The 19,225-nt window shown below is 37.5% G+C and overlaps 1 protein-coding gene across 3 annotated transcripts in view; it reads right to left on the reverse strand.

Annotated features, from left to right (window-relative positions):
• The window catches only part of TTC28 (tetratricopeptide repeat domain 28), a 581,552-nt gene that overhangs the window by 281,099 nt on the left and 281,228 nt on the right, over positions 1 to 19,225 (reverse strand). For all 3 annotated transcript variants that reach the window (XM_082640381.1, XM_082640380.1, XM_082640382.1), the window contains 3 exons: positions 15,650 to 15,797; positions 5,867 to 6,139; positions 4,838 to 4,968 (listed from right to left, as the gene is read on the reverse strand). In XM_082640381.1, coding sequence (XP_082496507.1) covers positions 4,838 to 4,968; positions 5,867 to 6,139; positions 15,650 to 15,797 — 552 coding nt within the window. The remainder of the gene's footprint in view (positions 1 to 4,837; positions 4,969 to 5,866; positions 6,140 to 15,649; positions 15,798 to 19,225) is intronic.

The following is a 19,225-nucleotide window of genomic DNA, read 5'->3' on the forward strand; positions in this document are numbered from 1 at the left end:
CAATATCACTGATGAACATAGATGCAAAAATCCTCAACAAAATACTAGCAAACAGAATCCAACAGCACATTAAAAGGATCATACACCATGATCAAGTGGGGTTTATCCCAGGAATGCAAGGATTCTTCAATATACGCAAACCAATCAATATGAAACACCATATTAATAAAGTGAAAGATAAAAACCATAGATAATCTCAATAGATGCAGAAAAAGCTTTCGACAAAATTCAACACCCATTTATGATAAAAACTCTGCATAAAGTAGGCATAGAGGGAACCTACCTCAGCATAATAAAGGCCATTTATGACAAACCCACAGCCAACATCATTCTCAATGGTGAAAAACTGAAACCATTTCCTCTAAGAGCAGGAAAAAGGCAAGGTTGCTCACTCTCACCACTATTATTCAACATAGTTTTGGAAGTCCTAGCCACGGCAATCAGAGAAGAAAAAGAAATAAAAGGAATACAAATCGGAAAAGGAGTAAAACTGTCACTGTTTACAGATGACGTGATACTATACGTACAGAATGCTAAACATACTACCAGAAAACTACTAGAGCTAATTAATGAATTTGGTAAAGTAGCAAGATACAAAATTAATGCAGAGAGATCTCTTGCACTCCTATACACTAATGATGAAAAATCTGAAAGAGAAATTAAGGAAACGCTCCCATTTACCATTGCAACAAAATAAATAAAATACCTAGGAATAAACCTACCTAAGGAGACAAAAGATCTGTATGCAGAAAACTGTAAGACACTGATGAAAGAAATTAAAGATGATACAAACAGATGGAGAGATATACTATGTTCTTGGGTTGCAAGAATCAACATTGTGAAAATGACTATACTACCCAAAGCAATCTACAGATTCAATGCAATCCCTATCAAACTACCAATGGCATTTTTCACAGAATTAGAACAAAAAATTGCACAATTTGTATGGAAACACAAAAGACCCCGAATAGCCAAAACAATCTCGAGAAAGAAAAACGGAGCTGGAGGAATCAGGCTCCTGGACTTCAGACTATCCTACAAAGCTACAACAATCAAGATGGTATGGTACTGGCACAAAAACAGAAAGATAGGTCAATAGAACAGGATAGAAAGACCACAGAGAAACCCATGCACACATAGTTACCTTATCCTTGATAAAGGAGGTAAGAATATACAATGGAGAAAAGACAGCCTCTTCAATAATTGATGCTGGGAAAACTGGACAGCTACATTTAAAAGTATGAGATTAGAACACTCCCCAACACCATACACAAAAATAAACTCAAAATGGATTAAAGACCTAAATGTAAGGCCAGACACTATAAAACTCTTAGAGGAAAACATAGGCAGAACACTCTATGACATAAATCACAGCAAGATCCTTTGTGACCCACATCCTAGAGAAATGGAAATAAAAACAAAAATAAACAAATGCAACCTAATGAAACTTAAAAGCTTTTGCACAGCAAAGGAAACCATAAACAAGATGAAAAGACAACCCTCAGAATGGGAGAAGATATTGGCAAATGAAGCAACTGACAAAGGATTAATCTCCAAAATTTACAAGCAGCTCATGCAGCTCAATAACAAAAAAACAACCCAGTCCAAAAATGGGCAGAAGACCTAAATAGACATTTCTCCAAAGAAGATATACAGATTGCTAACAAACACATGAAAGAATGCTCAACATCATTAATCATTAGAGAAATGCAAATCAAAATTACAATGAGATATCATCTCACACCGGTCAGAATGGCTATCATCAAAAAGTCTACAAACAATAAATGCTGGAGAGGGTGTGGAGAAAAGGGAACCCTCTTGCACTGTTGGTGGCAATGTAAATTGATACAGCCACTATGGAGAACAGTATGGAGGTTCCTTAAAAAACTAAAAGTAGAACTACCATACAACCCAGCAATCCCACTACTGGGCATATGCCCTGAGAAAACCATAATTCAAAAAGAGCCATGTCCCACAATGTTCATTGTAGCACTATTTACAATAGCCAGGACATGGAAGCAACCTAAGTGTCCACCAACAGATGAATGGATAAAGAAGATGTGGCACATATATAAAATGGAATATTACTCAGCCATAAAAAGAAACGAAATTGAGTTATTTTTAGTGAGGTGGATGGACCTAGAGTCTGTCATACAGAGTGAAGTAAATCAGAAAGAGATAAACAAATACCATATGCTAACACATATATATGGAATCTAAAAAATAAAAATAAAAAGGTGAACCTAGGGGCAGGACGGGAATAAAGACATAGACGTAGAGAATGGACTTGAGGACACGGGGAGGGGGAAGGGTAAGCTGGGACGAAGTGAGAGAGCGGTACTGACATACATACACTACCAAATGTAAAATAGATAGTTAGTGGGAAGCAACTGCGTGGCACATGGAGATCAGCTTGGTGCTTTGCGACCACCTAGAAGGGTGGGATAAGGAGGGTGGGAGGGAGATGCAAGAGGGAGGGGATATGGGGATATACATATGCATATAGCTGATTCACTTTCTTATACAGCAGAAACTAACACAACACTGTAAAGCAATTATACTCCAATAAAGATGTTAAAAAAAATAAGTGGAAAATATTAATGAAAAAACAAGTTAAAACAATATATAATAGGATTTCAGTTCTTGTGTGAATACATATGAACAATTATAACTGCATATATGATCAAAAGATTATACCCAAAATATTAATAGGATGGTAAGCTTACAGTTGGTTATTTTCATGTATTTCTTACATAATTAGATAAAACTAATAAATATCACTTTTTAAAAAAACCATGGGGACTTCCCTGGTGGCGCAGTGGTTAAGAATCCGCCTGCCAATGCAGGGGACGCGGGTTCGAGCCCTGGACCCGGAAGATCCCACATGCCGCAGGGCAACTGGGCCCGTGCACCACAACTACTGAGCCCATGTGCCACAACTGCTGAAGCCTGTGCACCTACAGCCCATGCTGCACAACAAGAGAAGACACCGCAATGGGAAGCCCGAGCACCGCAATGAAGAGTAGTCCCCACTTGCCGCAGCTAGAGAAAGCCTGCGTGCAGCAATGAAGACCCAACGCAGCAAAAATAAATAAATAAAGTTCAAAACTCAATTTTAAAAAAAACCAAGAATCTTTGACTATATATATAATATATATAATAGGATGGTGGAAAATATCTGTTCTTTGCTAAAGGAATAAATTATCTTATCACTCAGCAAAACATGACTTATCTGCTGACCAGGTTTTAGAACCCCATATGGCAATTTCTACATCTCACTTGGGGGCCAGCTTGATTTCTACCTGTTTCACAAAGCTTCCTCAGGTCTATATCAGTCTCTGTTTCCTCTGGAATTCCAGAATCTTGGCAGCAATTGAGTGTTCTCCTTTTTAATACCTATCACAACCCTATGTCCCTAATTAAAAGTCTTTCTAGATTATCCAGTAATCGAGCTAATATATACACCTCAAAGTTTAGGAAAATGTGGTATAAATTCAGCTCTTGACATATTTATAGCTATCTGTCCCTACACTAAATGGCTCTATCTAGATACTGATGCTGTTTTAGTTCTTAAACCTGGCTCTCACTTCTTAATGCCATCAGTATATCTGCCTCTAGAAATCTGAGCCCTTTTGTCATTCTCTTAACATCAAGAAATCAGATAATCTGGCTTATAAGAAATGTTTGTAAACTAAGAGTAAATAGGTAAAGAGAAAAGTGCTTAGGCAACTCTCCTGAGAATAAAATTGCCAAAAATTCACTGCCCTTGGAGCTTTCAAAGGCTTTTTTCTGATACCCATGGATGAGAGAGACTTTCTAGGAGTCCAGTTTTCCCAAGGGGAGATTCCAGCATGCCACTGAAGTAAAGGTTTTTTTCTTTCCCAATTCCTTTCTAGTGCCTGACTGTGTTATAGAGACATGAAGATGCTGGGTCATTTAAATAATATAGTTAATCTCCATAACGTCCTACAGTGACATTCTGAGATGTAAATGTAACTAAATATATTTCCCAACACATAGATTAATTCATGAATTTATTGTTGCCTCTGCTATTAACTTCATTCTTATTTATAATATTATATTACTACTACCATTTATGAATTCCAGGTACCATGCTAGGTACTTTACATGTATTATTTATAATCCTATCACAACTGTGTATGGAATAAACAGAATCGTCATTTTCTAAATAAGAAATAAGAGGCAAAGAGAAGTTAAATAATAACTTCCCCAAGATCCCCGAGCCAGGAAGAACTGAAGCAGGGATTCAAATCTGGGTCTGTCTCCTACCAAACCCCACCCTCTTTCCACTCTGCAGGCACCATCATGTTGCATCTACTGGATATCAAGTTTCTGAGAATATTTCATTTCATTTATCTAGAAAAGACAAGGATGATATTTCTCTATCATTACGATTCAGGTCTCTCAGTGAGACTTAACATGCTTCTACCACCAAAGAAACAATGTGAAGGATTCGCAGCAATAATACTCCATCTCAGATAAAGCATAATGTGTGCTTCTTTAATTTAATGAATATATCATAATGATATAGCTTTTTGCTAATTTTACATATATCCATAGCACATTTGAAGAGAATAAGAACAATGTATCTGACCAAGCTGTTAGATCCTGAGGTCAGAGACCATGTCTCATTTACCTCTATATCCCCAAGTCCTGTATGTGATAGATGTTCAACACCTCATTGTTGATGAAAGTTAGAAGCGATGATTATCAACTCCTGAAAGTAATATTTTAAGATACCTAAAACATTTTGAGCAGCAAAAAAAGACCCCATGTTTCAAAAAAACTGGTTTTGGTCTGCAGGTAAACTTCCTACCTCTCGATCCTTGAGTTTCATGGCAAGCACCAACTGATGCCTGTGGTTAGTGAGAGCCTCCCGGTAATTTCCTTTGGAGAAGAATGCAGAGCCCAGATTCCCATGAGCTCGGCATTCTCCTGTCTGGTCACCTGAATTGGGTTTAAAAAGAAAAAAAAAGATAAAATTTATCTAGGTTACAGCATTATTTATAATATATAATGGCCATCCTAATTCAAGAGCCACAGATTTACTAGCTAAGATTTCACTTGCCTTCTTCTCTTCTTCTAAAAGACTCTATGTAGGAAGTTATGGTCCTAGAAGTTAAATCTCTGGACAACTGTTATTGATGTTATAACATACAACTGCAGTCAGGGACATAAGTGTTCTGGAAATGAGAGGTCATTGCTTTGTTTCTGAACAACTATCAGCTTGTTGGTTCAGTCACTTTACTCCACACCTACCATAATATGTTGCTTCTTTACAAGTATGCTGATGGTAGACTCACCATACCTCTTCTCTTACTGCAATCCTGCAAGTCCTTGAATAATCACTGTGATGATTATCATAAACCACATTTTTTTTAAAATGAGGAAACAGCAGCACAGAGATTAGGCAACTTGCCGAAGGTCACACAGCTAGTTAAGTGGCAGCGCCAGGATTCTAAACGCAGCAGTCTGGCTCCATAGTCCACAGTCTTAACCACTGCACTGCACTATTTTGTCCAACAAAATGATGGTGCATTCTAATGTAGGCAAAAATGAAAATTAAGGTGAAAGATTCACCCACAAATCTATCATTTGAGATATTAAATCTGTGAGCCCATATCTCTGAGGAGGCAATGAATATGTTAATCCATATCTTTTGGCCTTTTGGGAGCTTGATACCTTGTTAAATGAAAAGCCCTAAAGACCTAAGTACTCTAAAACAGAGAATGTTCCCGAGGTACAATCACTTTTCATTGCACATATTACTCCCATTCACGTCAGGTTAATCAGCTTTCTTCATTTCCTTTCTGTACTGAAATAAAGGAGAAAAGCATAACTCTACCTAAGGTCTTGGCTACATCCAAGTCCTGCTGCATGTATCCAGTGCTCTTCTCTGTGTTTCCGAGAGACCAGTAAGCACTGCTCAGCGCAGAGAAAACGGAACCTCTCAGTTTGAGGCTGCAGGTGCCAATCTTCAGAGCGGCTTCTAAGACAACCACAGAGGCCCCATGATGGCCAGCTGTCAGGAGTTCTTGCCCAACCACAGACACGACCACAAAGGGACTCTTGTCCAGTTTCATTTTCTGAAGCTGTTGATAAGTGGGCTCGAGGGAGTCTGAAGAAAAACAAAAGAAAATAAGAGAATGTAGCCTTATACACAAAACAATCTTTTCCAATACGCTCTAGAAACAAATGTTTATCGTACCTTTTTATGGCCTGTTTCAGGTATAAACTCTTCAGCCTTCCGATCTAGCACCACCCTTACTGTCCACTCATTCATACGACTGGGTAACACCAATGTCTTTCCAGTAATTTCCTTACATCACTTTCACATGCATACGCCACACTAGTCCTCTCTTCTGGTCTTTCTTTGATCAGGACCCACCACTTTCCCTGAATGGTTCTCCCTTATCTGACCTCCTGCCCTCTCAAAATATCACAGGCACATCACTCAAGTCCCACCCCTACTATATACAGGCAGACCTCAGAGATGCTGTGGGTCTGCTTCCAGACCACTGCAACAGAGTAAGTATTACAATAAAGCAAATCACATGAAATTTTTGGTTTCTGTGCATATCAAGAAGAAAAAAGAAATCGTCTGGGTTTACTAAGGTAAGATGAAAGACAAAATTAATGTTTATCTCATTTTATTTTCATGTTGTGGAAAGGACACAGATTAGGGGTCAGGAAGCCCCAGGGAGATTCTTTACATTTGAAGCTAGGTTTCAAAGTGGATGACCTCTAAGCTCCTTCTTCCTCCTCTTCTTTTATTTTTTTTTTTAAAGACTGTTGCAGAGCTAATGACTATAACCTTACAGTGAGGTAGCACTTGTAACGCTTTTGTTGTTAGCTTTCCTGAAAAACTGTTTCACATTAGTTGTTCCACTGTGCCTATGTGAAAAAAAAAACTATTGAAAGGTTGGTCTCTTTAAACTGTGAATCTCTCAGCCAACAGTACTGCATTAAAATGTAATTTTTACAATTTATGACTTCAAATCCCCACTTGCCACTAAGGAGCTCTCATCCGAATCAACATTACCACAGAAACCTCGAAACCTATTGGTGCCTAAAGCATTTTTCCCTTCAATCAGATCACTAAACAGCGAACAAAGAACGTTTTTATACCTATCAAGATGCAAGCAGTACACAGTACCAGTAAACACTTGCTAACCAATAGGGTTACATGCAGGCACAAGAGCCCAGGAATTGCTAGAACAGGAAAAGAACAATGCCATACTGAAATAACTGTGAGCAGAATTTTGGTGGTACCCACTGATGGATTTGGCAGCCAGTGATGATCATACATTAGCATCCCACTGGCCAATTAGCAGAAGCAAAAATAACAGAATTTTGGAGCTGAAAAGACCTTGAAAACACCCTTATTTTATTTATTTATTTAAGTTATTTATTTATTTAATTATTATTATTATTTTTTTTTTTTTTTGCGGTACACGGGCCTCTCACTGTTGTGGCCTCTCCCGTTGCGGAGCGTAGGCTCCAGACGTGCAGGCTCAGCGGCCATGGCTCACAGGCCCAGCCGCCCTGAGGCATGTGGGATCTTCCCAGACCAGTGCATGAACCCGTGTCCCCTGCATCGGCAGGCGGACTCTCAACCACTGCGCCACCAGGGAAGCCCTAAATTTATTTATTTTTATTTATTTTTTTTTTTGGCTGTGTTGGGTCTTCGTTGCTGTGCGTGGGCTTTCTCTAGTTGTGGCGAGTGGGGGCTACTCTTTGTTGTGGTGTGAGGGTTTCTCACTGCGGTGGCTTCTCTTGTTGCGGACCACAGGCTCTAGGCGTGCGGGCTTCAGTAGTTGTGGTGCGTGGGCTCAGTAGTTGTGGCTCACGGGCTTAGTTGCTCCGCGGCATGTGGGATCTTCTCGGACCAGGGCTCGAACCTGTGTCCCCTGCATTGGCAGGCATATTCTTAACCACTGTGCCACCAGGGAAGCCCAACACCGTTATTTTAGAAATGAAGAATCTGAGTATTTAAGTATTGAGTATTCACGCAAGGTCAGATAGCTTGGGACAAAGCCAAGACAAGTACCTATTGCAGGGCTCTAAGTCCAGGCTCTCTGATACCATACCAGGCAAAATTCTTGTTCACACAAGAAGTCAATTCCAGCTGATTTTAAGCAGAGAAGAGATGCACTGAGTGGCTACTGGGAAGGGTGGAAAACCAGGCCTCCAGACCCACAGTCAAAATCATGTCACAGAAGCTTCCTGGTGAAGGCAACATCACCACTGCAAGTAAACACAGGACATGGCAGCTTGTAATTCTGCCTCCACCACTACTAAATGCCACCCTTGGAAAACGGATGTCACTACTGCCACCTGCCACCACTGGAACAAATTCTGTATATCCTTTCTTCTTTCAGCCTTTAGCTCCTAACTCAAATGTGGAGTCCCAGCTGGCAAAGGAGGATGCGAAAATTAGGATCTGATATTTTCAAATTTTATAGTGGAAGGCAAGGAGGCAGAAGTAAAAGACAGGGAGTTCCCAAAACACAGGAAGAGTGTTCAGACACAGATGGCACAAAATGACTGATGGCCAGCAAAGATTCTACTTTTCAGCTGGTGATTTTTTTAAGCATTGCAACCATGGTTAAGTTAAAAAAAAGAGCCATCCAATAGAGCCTCTAAAACTACACAAGAGTAGAAAGAAGAGAGCACATTGCCACAGTTAGAGGACCAACGGAAATACCTGGAAGATTTTCAAAAGAAAAGGAAATCTTCATTTGTACAAATTTTTACTAAATAAAAATGAAACAGAAGGATTAAGAGGTAAAAGATCAAATTTCCATTTGTAGTACACAGGGAAGAGACTATACATATATAAAAAGATAAATTATAATGCAAGCTCAAGTACAGTATATGTTATAAGAGTTTGGAAAAGGGAATGATTATCAAGGGTAATCAGAAAGCTTCATAAAAACAGAACCTGATTTCTTAAAGAAAGGGTAGGACTTAGACAAGTCTTTGTACTTTTTTCTGTGAGTAGAGGGTATTTTAGGCAGAAGGTATGTCCTAAACAAAGGTGCATGGAATGAAAGATAGGTACATGGAATGAAAAGGAATGATGAACAAGGCAGCTTGAATGGCCCAGAGAATATTTATGGGGAAGGAAGCGGATGTGGAATAACACAGAAAATACTGAGCTAAGGATAAAGAGACCTGGATTTCAAAGCCACATAACCTTAGTTTCCTCACTTTGTCAAATGTATCACAATTATGATTGTGGTGATGGCTACATAAATCTATACACGTTATAGATAAGTATATGTCAATATTAAATACATATGTGTATATACATGCAAATGTATCTGTGTTTGCATCTATGCATGTGTAAAGATATATACACGAAACGTCCATTTCACTTGACGTAAATTTAAAAAAATTTAATGTCAAACTTCTCTGCTTTGGGCTGTAATTACATCTCATTTGTCCATATTCACTTATCAGAAGGTCTGGTTAGCAGTTGTACACTCATTTGATAAATAAAAGTGGTAAGATAAGTTTTTTTAATGTATAAAAACTATATAGGCTGCAGAGTGAAGTTAAGTCAGAAAGAGAAAAACAAATATCATATATTAACGCATATATGTGGAACCTAGAAAAATGGTACAGATGAACCGGTATGCAGGGCAGAAACAGAGACACAGACGTAGAGCACAAATGTATGGACACCAAGGAGGCAGAGTGGCGGGGGCGGGGTGGTGGTGGTGTGATGAATTGGGAGATTGGGACTGAGATATATACACTAATATATATAAAATAGATAACTAATAAGAACGTGCTGTATAAAAAATAAATAAAATAAAATTCAAAAATTCAAAAAAAAGAAAAAAAAACTGTATAGGCTGGATTAGGTGATCTATAAGATTCTTCCCAACTATACTATTCTATGATTCTAAGTCCTATTCTACAGTAAACTTAGGCTGTTAGCAAAAGGACTAATTGTGTGATTTTCTCAGGCTAGATGGAACAGAGTTTTGGCAGCCTGTAGATGTAAAGATGTTTTTCTTTATAGAAATCATGCATAATATATAAAATATCCAATGTCAAAACAACTTCATAAGAATGTAAAGGCACTTTGCAACAATCATTGAACACCAGTTATGTGCTTTCAAAATGTAAAGGCTTTAAGAATTTAAGATAAACAAAGTCACATTTCCTGATACCTGAAAACCTTGTAAGAATGTAGTAGAGGCTAATAATAAACAAATAATCACACTCAACTAAAAGATATACTATATTTATTTCATCAGTTCTGCACATTTATTCACATATTAACATTTCTGAATTTGAGATTTAATGTCCATGAACTCAATGGTGCCTCACAATGGTTGGTTATTTCTATGCCTAAATGGGGCTGAAAGAATTCTTTCAGTTTATATAAAATAAAAAGTTAAGTGATAAGAAAGAAATGTGTCATCATTTACTTATCAGCATTTTCTTTTTTCTTAGTAATATACAAAATAATGACACAACTTTCAATCCAGATTTCTCAGCATTGGTAGGATGTGCTACGGGACCACAGAGGAGAAAGGTGCTAGCCCTACTCAGGTAGGTCTAGGAATGCTTTACAGAGGTAATGACATCTGAATAGAAATCGGAGCTATGAGAAACTAGTGTTTTCCAGGAACTGCAGGTAGTTTTAGCTGGGAATATCTTGGTAATGAGAATAAAAGAGAAGCAAGATCTTTTATACTAAGGTAGTTGGCCTTTATCCTGTAGGCAATGGGGAAAATGCAGAATTATGAATAAGAGAATGACAGATCAAACTTACACTTTAGAAAGTTCACTCTGGAAGGGAAGCAAAGCATGGACTGATTTGGAAGAGATAAAAGCCAGGAAAACCAGTTAGAGAAAAAGTCCTGTATTTGCAATGACAAAACAGATGGACAGCAAGGGATAAATTTCAGACATATTTAGAATTTTAAAATTTACAGAATTTGAGGAATAAATGCATTAATAGGCACAATGCCTTATTCCAAAGTCATGATACTCTACTGACTGTCTCCTATGAATCACCTTCAAGGTAACTAAAATTTTTACAGACTTCAATCTGTCTCAGGTACTATGAAGACATTCTGGAACCTTCCAAGTTATCCTTATAATATTTAATTAGCATACATGACTAAAAAGCTTCAACTTTCCTAAAACCCTGGTGATACCACTACCAATTATTACTGGATATAATATAATACTGTACTGCAAACTCAGAAGACTGGGAGAAACAATTCTGGAATGAATCTCCAAAACAGGGATCCAAAGAGAGAACAGCAACTACTGACAAGGTAAGAAGGTAAGCAAAGTATAATGAGAGTAAAGTATAGCCCCAAAACCAAAATTTAGAGGTATGGTTCATAATATCTACTTAATTTTAATTTTTACCTTTTCTTAGGCTAACTCCTTATGGGGGAAACTAAATTAAGAACCACTGGGCTTGTCACAAGTGGACAAATATTGTATGACTCCACTTATATGAGGTACCCTGGTAGTTGCCAGGAGCTGGGGTGGTGGGGGAAGATGAGGAATTATTGTTTCATGGGTACAAAGTGTCAATTTGGGAAGATGAAAAAGTTCTAGAGACAGATGGCAGTGATGGGTGCACAACACTGTAAATATACTTAACACCACTGAATTGCACAACTAAAAATGGTCAATTTTATGTTATGTACATTTTACCACAACTGGAAAAAAAAACCTTTTGGTTCACACTAAAAGGAAAACTTAACCCTCCCCCCAAAAAAAGAAAATAAAAACTGACATGTTTAGCTCTTTGTCTAAGCCACTTCATATTTTTCTGGGTTCATTTGTGAATTTATTTATATCCTACTTCATTACAAAAGGATTCAAAGCCTTCTATAGAAATAAGGTGGAAAACACAGAAGTCAGAGTGAGTGGAAAATAAAGTAGGAAAATTCAGCTTAGAGACTATAAGTCCTGGCACACTTCCTAAAGGTGGACAGGACACTAGGTTCTAACGCTTCACAGAGGACAAAGCAAAAGAATAAAGGATCACTTCAGATAATTCCCAGACCTTTTAGATAAAAATACACCAATGCTCAAGAGAAATGCAGTTTTTCCAGGCACCATGTGCTCAGCAAAAGGACGATGTGTGCTGTGCAGTGTTTGTTCCACACCCACAACACAAATACAAGAGCAAGCTTACCACTGCTGCTACTTCTTCTCTCCACAGAGAGAGGAAGGGCATGACACTGCACAGGGAAACTGTCCTAAAGGGGCCTGCCTTTACATGCCAAGGCTTGATTCTCAAAACAATTATTAGGGGACTTCCCTGGTGGTCCAGTGGTTAAGAATCCACCTTCCAACGCAGGGGACGCAGGTCCAATCCCTGGTTGGAGAACTAAGATCCCCACATGCCACAGGGCAACGAAGCCCATGAGCCGCAACTACTGAGCCTGGGCAGTCTGGAGACTGTGTACCACAACTAGAGAGAATCCCACTCGCTGCAACTAGAGAAGCCTGCATGCTGCAACGAAGAGCCTGCATGCCACAACGAATATCCCGTGTGCCACAACTAGACCCAATGCAGCCAAATAAATAAATAAATATTTAAAAAAACAATATGAGGAGGTACTTATTATCACACCCCTTTTACAGATAAGAACTGAGGTGCAGAGAAAGGAAGCAACCTTGCTCAGTCAAGGGGATAGCAAATGGCAGTATTGGAATTAGAGTCCAACCTTTGGGGGAAAAGTCAGTTTTTTTTTTAACATAACATTTCAGAAACAGGCCCTCTGTGCAAAGTGACTGCCACTTAAAAGAGAATCAGAGGGAAAGAGTTACCAAGGGTGGACAATCAGGTAAATAAAAGGTGAGCCCCAATTTGACTCTGAGAGAAAAGCTTATACATTCGAGCCATTTTCTACCAGTACTTCATAAAATCAGCTTCCTGGATCCTCTGAAGCTGGTAGAAACACCACGACAGGTGATAGCCCATAAATATAATAGTCTTTAGATTACCAAATTAACAAGAGGAGAGAAAATATACACAAGAGAACCCTCAGCAAGAAGCAGCCCTAGCGTCTTTAGAGGAACAAATAAAGGTAAACACAATCTCACTTTGTAATTATATTATTAAATCTGCGGTTGGCAGTAGTACTATGCTACACCATCCAAATTTACATAAACATTTATAAGATACAATGAACTGAAATTGCTGAAAGACTATCTAAAGAGGAGAAATGGAAAATAGTAAAAGGATAATTTGAGGGTCATGAAAGAGTCTCATTTTATATTAATACTTATTTGTACATTTACATAAATGATTTAAGGGAAATACATTACATATAGTGATGTAAATATATCTACAGGAAAAGTAGATTATCTGATATCTGGTTGGTGAGCATGAATGAAACCACAAAAGTAAAGTAAAAAAGACTTAATGCAGTTAGCAATATAGGCAACAACAATATTTTAAAAATCAAGTAAGTTCCAAAGTGGATTAATATATTTATTTGGGAACAAGAGTATATTACTATAGATTAGCCCTATCTATAAAAAAAATCTTGAAACGTCCCCAAAAGGCCAAACCACAGGAACGCTGTGCACACCGTGGGAGCTTTGTTTGCTTACAGAAGCACTGGACGAGGGAGCTTCCCTATTGCATTTCAGAATTTCAAAACAAAAACTGACACAACAGATCAGACCTACATGTAAAGTGTCCTGGACTGCACAGTTACGCAACAATGGCAGAAACTGAGAACGCTGCAGGAGGCTAAAATAAACAGTGGGTAAAAAATGGGCAGCAAATGATGACAGATTTTGTGAATTATAACCATATGACAAAAAGAGAGGTCATTAAGATGTTAAATGATTCACAGAACAACACTGTGCAAAGCAACAGTCTTTCTATAAAATGTTGATGAGAAAAGCCCACCTGGAATAGCTACAGTGGTAAAGGCAATACCAAAAATAAGTAAGTTAAATTGCTTTAAGGAAAGAGAAGAAAATATTACAGCGCTCCAGGCACCTGTAAGATGCAGCTTTCTCCAGGGTCGCCCTTAGGTCACTCAGTATAAGATGGGAAAGAACATGGCACAGAAAACCCTAAGGCTGAAAGAAGAAGCACTGAGCTATTTCTTGCAGTGTAGAGAAGATTTTCTTATATTTATCTAAACAAATTGCTTCAAAGGTAAAACGGTAAATATGATTCTGCTGATCTCAACACATTCACTCCAGTATACTAAGGCAGCAGCAGAAATACCTCAGAATAAAGAAGGGATATCTTCATGAACTAAATAAAAAACGTTCCATGTAAATTACTTGCAGAGGGATATAGGGAGAGAATGAGAAAATACTAGAAAAATGGAAAGGAGAGACAGATTGATTTTTTTTGTTGTCCATTCCCCTCCCCCCGATCCTCAAGTCATGGAGCTCCAAAGTACATCTGCTTTAAGTCAGAGTTTATTAACAGCAGGTCCCCCAGTGGGAGAAGCCATTAGGTTCCTGCAGCAAAGACTCAGCTTTGTATGGGGTTATAAAATCGCATGAAGAGAGGCTTCCTTTCCACTTTTTTTCTGGAACATGAAATCTTCGCTTTCAGGAAAGTATTTTTTTATAGCTATGAATTGCTCAGAGGCCATACGAGTACCATTTAGTTAATCAAACTTTTACTTAGCACATATTTTGAGCCAAGTACCATACTAGCCTGTATATTAAAATTATCTAATGCTGCAAACATTTTCAAAACTAAATAAATTACCTAATGATACTGCCACCAAAATTTTTAGGTTAATTCAAAAACGTACCATTTCAGAAACAAAAATAGAGTTCTGCTTGACGTACCTAATTAGTGTGGAATGTCATTAGCTGTCTACTATTTGCCATCAACCTGCCTTAGTGTCTCCATCACTCTGCAAAGATGACAACTGGTGTACACTTTCAACCCAATCTTCCCAAGAACTCCTTCCTCAAAACTCAATGTTTCTCAAAGAGAAGCCAATCTGATTTGAGCCTTAGAACTCCTCCAACCTCCACAGTACTATTTTCAATCTACTGTTGTCCCAGAATACCAACTGGTATAATACAGAAGTAGTATAGGAGAAAACCATGTATCTACCATGTTTCTCTCTCCTTCAAGTCAACATAATCTTTTAATGCTCCTCTGAAAAATGTTAGACATAGCCTATAGTTAGATCCATATTTCCTCTCATAAAATGTTTAATGTCTTCTCTTATCTGTTTATTTCTAGATGGCATATTGGTCCAACTGAGCAGATCAACTTACTAGTAGAGGTGTTTTGGTTTAGAGGTACAAAATCTTAGAACTACAAAAAACATAGGGATTCCTTATGTAACCCTAAAATCCAGAGAATTTGATTCATTTACCCAGTCATACAGTTAGTTAACAAAAAATTCAAAATATAATCTAGGTCCACAAACTTCCAGGCCAGTGGCCTTACCACCATCCCATTCCATTGTGCCTCATTAATGTCACCTATTGACAGTGATTCCTGGTCTTCTTTGGTCTAAAATATCCAATCTTAGCTAATTTCATAACCTATCCATTCTCAATGCCTGAGTCTAAAGTCTTCAAAGCCTAGAAATGTTCTAATGTAAATTAGTGTTGGACCAAATACTTTCATCATATTTACCTCTCATGGGAGATTTCATGGCTGCTTCTACCATCCCCACCAGAAGCTGGAGACTCTTGGGGTCCTGAGCCAGCCCAGATGCAAAGGCTGCCAGGGCATCGGCATGACGTCCAAGGTACTGGAGGGCAACACCCTGTCGGAAGTATGCCTGGAAATAAAGAAAAGATAATGCATGTTTTACTTATACACAATGCTCCACCAAGGCTGATGAGGATTCTTGATTAGAACAACAGGTCGGCAGAACTAAAATTGAGGTGGTCCTGGTTCAAAAATCTAGTAAAGTGTTTATAATCAAATCTGATTTCTCTGAACATCATAAAATGTAAGCATACTTCTTTCAGGCAAATTACATTTAAAACTTTCATTCTTTTCCCTTCTAGAACACATTGATTTTATCACATTCTTTGGTATTTATTCATATAGTACTTTTACTTTTTTTGATGATTTTTAAAATCTTTTATCCTTTAATAGCATAAGCTCCTCAAGGACAGGGGTTTGGAGATTTCTTTACATGTCACCAAAGTATCTGGTATAGCGCAAGACAAATGAGAGATATTCAAATTCCACGTATTTTATACTTTTACTCATTAATTAAAGGGATAAATCAATATGTGATTAGTATTAAGATAACTGTAATGAGTAACACAACATGGTTACATTTAATGTGGTGTTTCAGACATAATATTTTAAAACTGTTATTAAAAATACATGTGCTTTGCTTAGAAACAGAATAAGATTGCTGTCCTTTGTATTGTTTAATTGGATTGGTTAAAAAAACTAGTATTATCAACTGTGAATATAAGGAAACAACCCTCCTTCCAGCTAATTGCAGAAAGGGCCAGAAAATTAATAAAATATTTAAACTTCAGAATGATCTTAAGAATGTGTAGTTTGTTTTTGAACACAGAGTAAAAACAAGTAAATGATCAATGTGTTACCAGTATTTAACCAGCAAAGGACCTTGTACCTGATTAAATAACACATAAAACTGACATATTATTAATGCATTCATTGCTTATATGACACCTGCTTCTAAAATACCTGGCCCCCTATTTAACTTAAATACTTTTACAATACTCTATGTTTGTAACACAAATGTAACTTTTTCAGTCCAGTATACTTTGCAGTTGTAACAAATTGTATTCATGGAATATAAATGAAGTTTCAAACAACTCCTAAAACAACTACTCAAAAAATTTAATACGTAATTTTATAATTTTATATTATGCACACATACAGAGTGAAAGAGAGCACCTTTCATGTTTATAAAACATATTTACTTATTTCATTTTTGTAACTACACTTTGAGGTAATGTAAGATAGGCAATACTATTCAGTGTTTCTATTAAGAAACAATCCATAAACAGAATGAATACTCACAATTATTATGAGCTATTCAGACTTCTATTAGTTTAAACTACTAGCAGCTGTTAAAACTCAGACTCCAGTAAGACAATAACCTGTAAATGCACTTTCATTACTAATTGATAAGATCACTTCCTTTCACTGGACTCAGCCACTTTTTAATCTTTAATGTCTTTATACACATTTTTCACCACCCTTTTCATTTCACATTTTAGGTGATTTCTATAATCCAATAGGCAATATGTACCACATTCCAACTAAAATTAACTATAGTTTACATAATTCTATAAATTCTATATTAAAGCTAAACTTAAAAAATGTATTTATATATGTGTGTGTGTGTGTATATATACACACCAAATATCTGTAAACTCTATTATTTATGGAGAGAGACAAAATGTGTCTGTAGTAATGATTTTAGGTATATATTTTAAGAAATACAAAAATCTACTGTGGTAACCATTTCACAGTATATGTAAGTCAAATCATTATGCTGTACACCTGAAACTAATACAGTGCTGTAAGTCAATTAAATCTCAATAAAACTGGAGAAAAAACACAAAAATTTAAATTAGTCTCAATGAATTTTGATAATTTCTTGCATGTTTAAAGCAAAGCATTATGGTTCATTACTTCACTGAGAAAATAACTGATTTTACTATCTGCCAAATGAAATCACCAAAAAGTATGACATCCACTCCCCATGTATCCACTCCCTAGTAGGTAGGCAAAGTTCAGCGTTAATGGCAAGTTATGGTGTCAAATACACAAAGGAGTTGAAGAAGGGCATGCATGTTTTGTTTTCTTAGGACACTCATAAATTAGATGAAAAAAGGTATGACTGGACCATGCTGCTCATAGTCTCGGCTTCCTTTCTCCAGAAGGTTTTGAAAAGAGATATAGGTGAGAAGGCTCCAAGGTCTCCCTTGATCCTCCATTATGTCCTTCCAGAATCCCCAGTCGAACTTTATAAGATTTTCTCAGTTAAAAGCTTAGAGTTGCATTCTTGTCAAGATAGCATAGTGAGTCAAGCTCTGACATATCTCTGCACCTAATTTACAAAGTGGGGCTCTCCCAACTTACTCCCATGCAATATTAATTGCATGTATGAATAGCTGTTGAATAAAAATTAGTTATCTATACTTCTGTGAGAGATATGCCACTATGGGGTTCAAGCTGATGATGATAAAACCTAGATTATGGGTTACTGTGATAGAATAAAAAGAATTCAGCACAGTGCCTGACATAGAGTAAATACTTAATAAAGTGAGCTATTTTGATTATTAGTTAATGAGAAAATAATCATAACAAGAAAACATAATTATAGACTAAGAGAATATAAGGAGAGTCCAATAAATATTGAAAATATTTCATTATTCAATATATTATCCAATTCCTATCACTGCTTTATTCACTCCTCCCCCTTGCTCCATATAAGACTGCTGGCAACTGGAAAATTCACAGCTGTAAGGCTCCCAGACAAAATCTGAACCACCTGACTAAAAGAAATTGGTACTAACAGGTCTTGGGAGGTGTAGCAGCCACCCAGAGGATTCTCCACCGGCCTCTTCCAAAGCAAAGGTCAAGTGCTGAGTTTCACAGCTGTTTACTATAACTTCAAGAAGATTGATGCAACCTAATATTTCTCTTACTATCACAGGTTTCATAGGAAGCAGCGTCATCTGAGAAAGGGGCAAATTTGGGTCACTTAGGACTGAGGAGAGGCAGTATATGTGCAGCACACCAAGGAATAGTGGGGCCTATGAAAAAACGTTGAACACTTGGTGCCCAGCCAACCTCAGATAACATACCCCCTGCCTCAGCACTCCCCACGCATATACCCACATTCTGGTCACTGGTTATGTAGCAGATGGAGAAGGGAATGCAATAGGGACTGACTATTGAGAGCACCTAAACCCTGAGAACAGTGGTTTTAACCTGAAGCTTTAGCCAAGAAGAAAGACTTAGGGTTAAGACTCTGTGCTTCCAATGCAAGGGGCACGGGTTCAATCCCTGGTTGGGGAACTAAGATTCCACATGCCACACAACTAAGATGCCACATGCCATGCAGGGCAGCCAAAGGAAAAAAAAAAGACTTATAGGGAGCTAGTTAATACACTGGACTAAAGGGGGAATGCCCAGATTTTAAAGTGTTGCAGAGTCATTCATATATTTTTTGTTGTTCACCACAAAGAACTTTCAGTGATTATT

Source organism: Mesoplodon mirus (genome assembly GCF_964341445.2).
Source record: "Mesoplodon mirus genome assembly, chromosome: 13".
NCBI lineage: Eukaryota > Metazoa > Chordata > Mammalia > Artiodactyla > Ziphiidae > Mesoplodon > Mesoplodon mirus.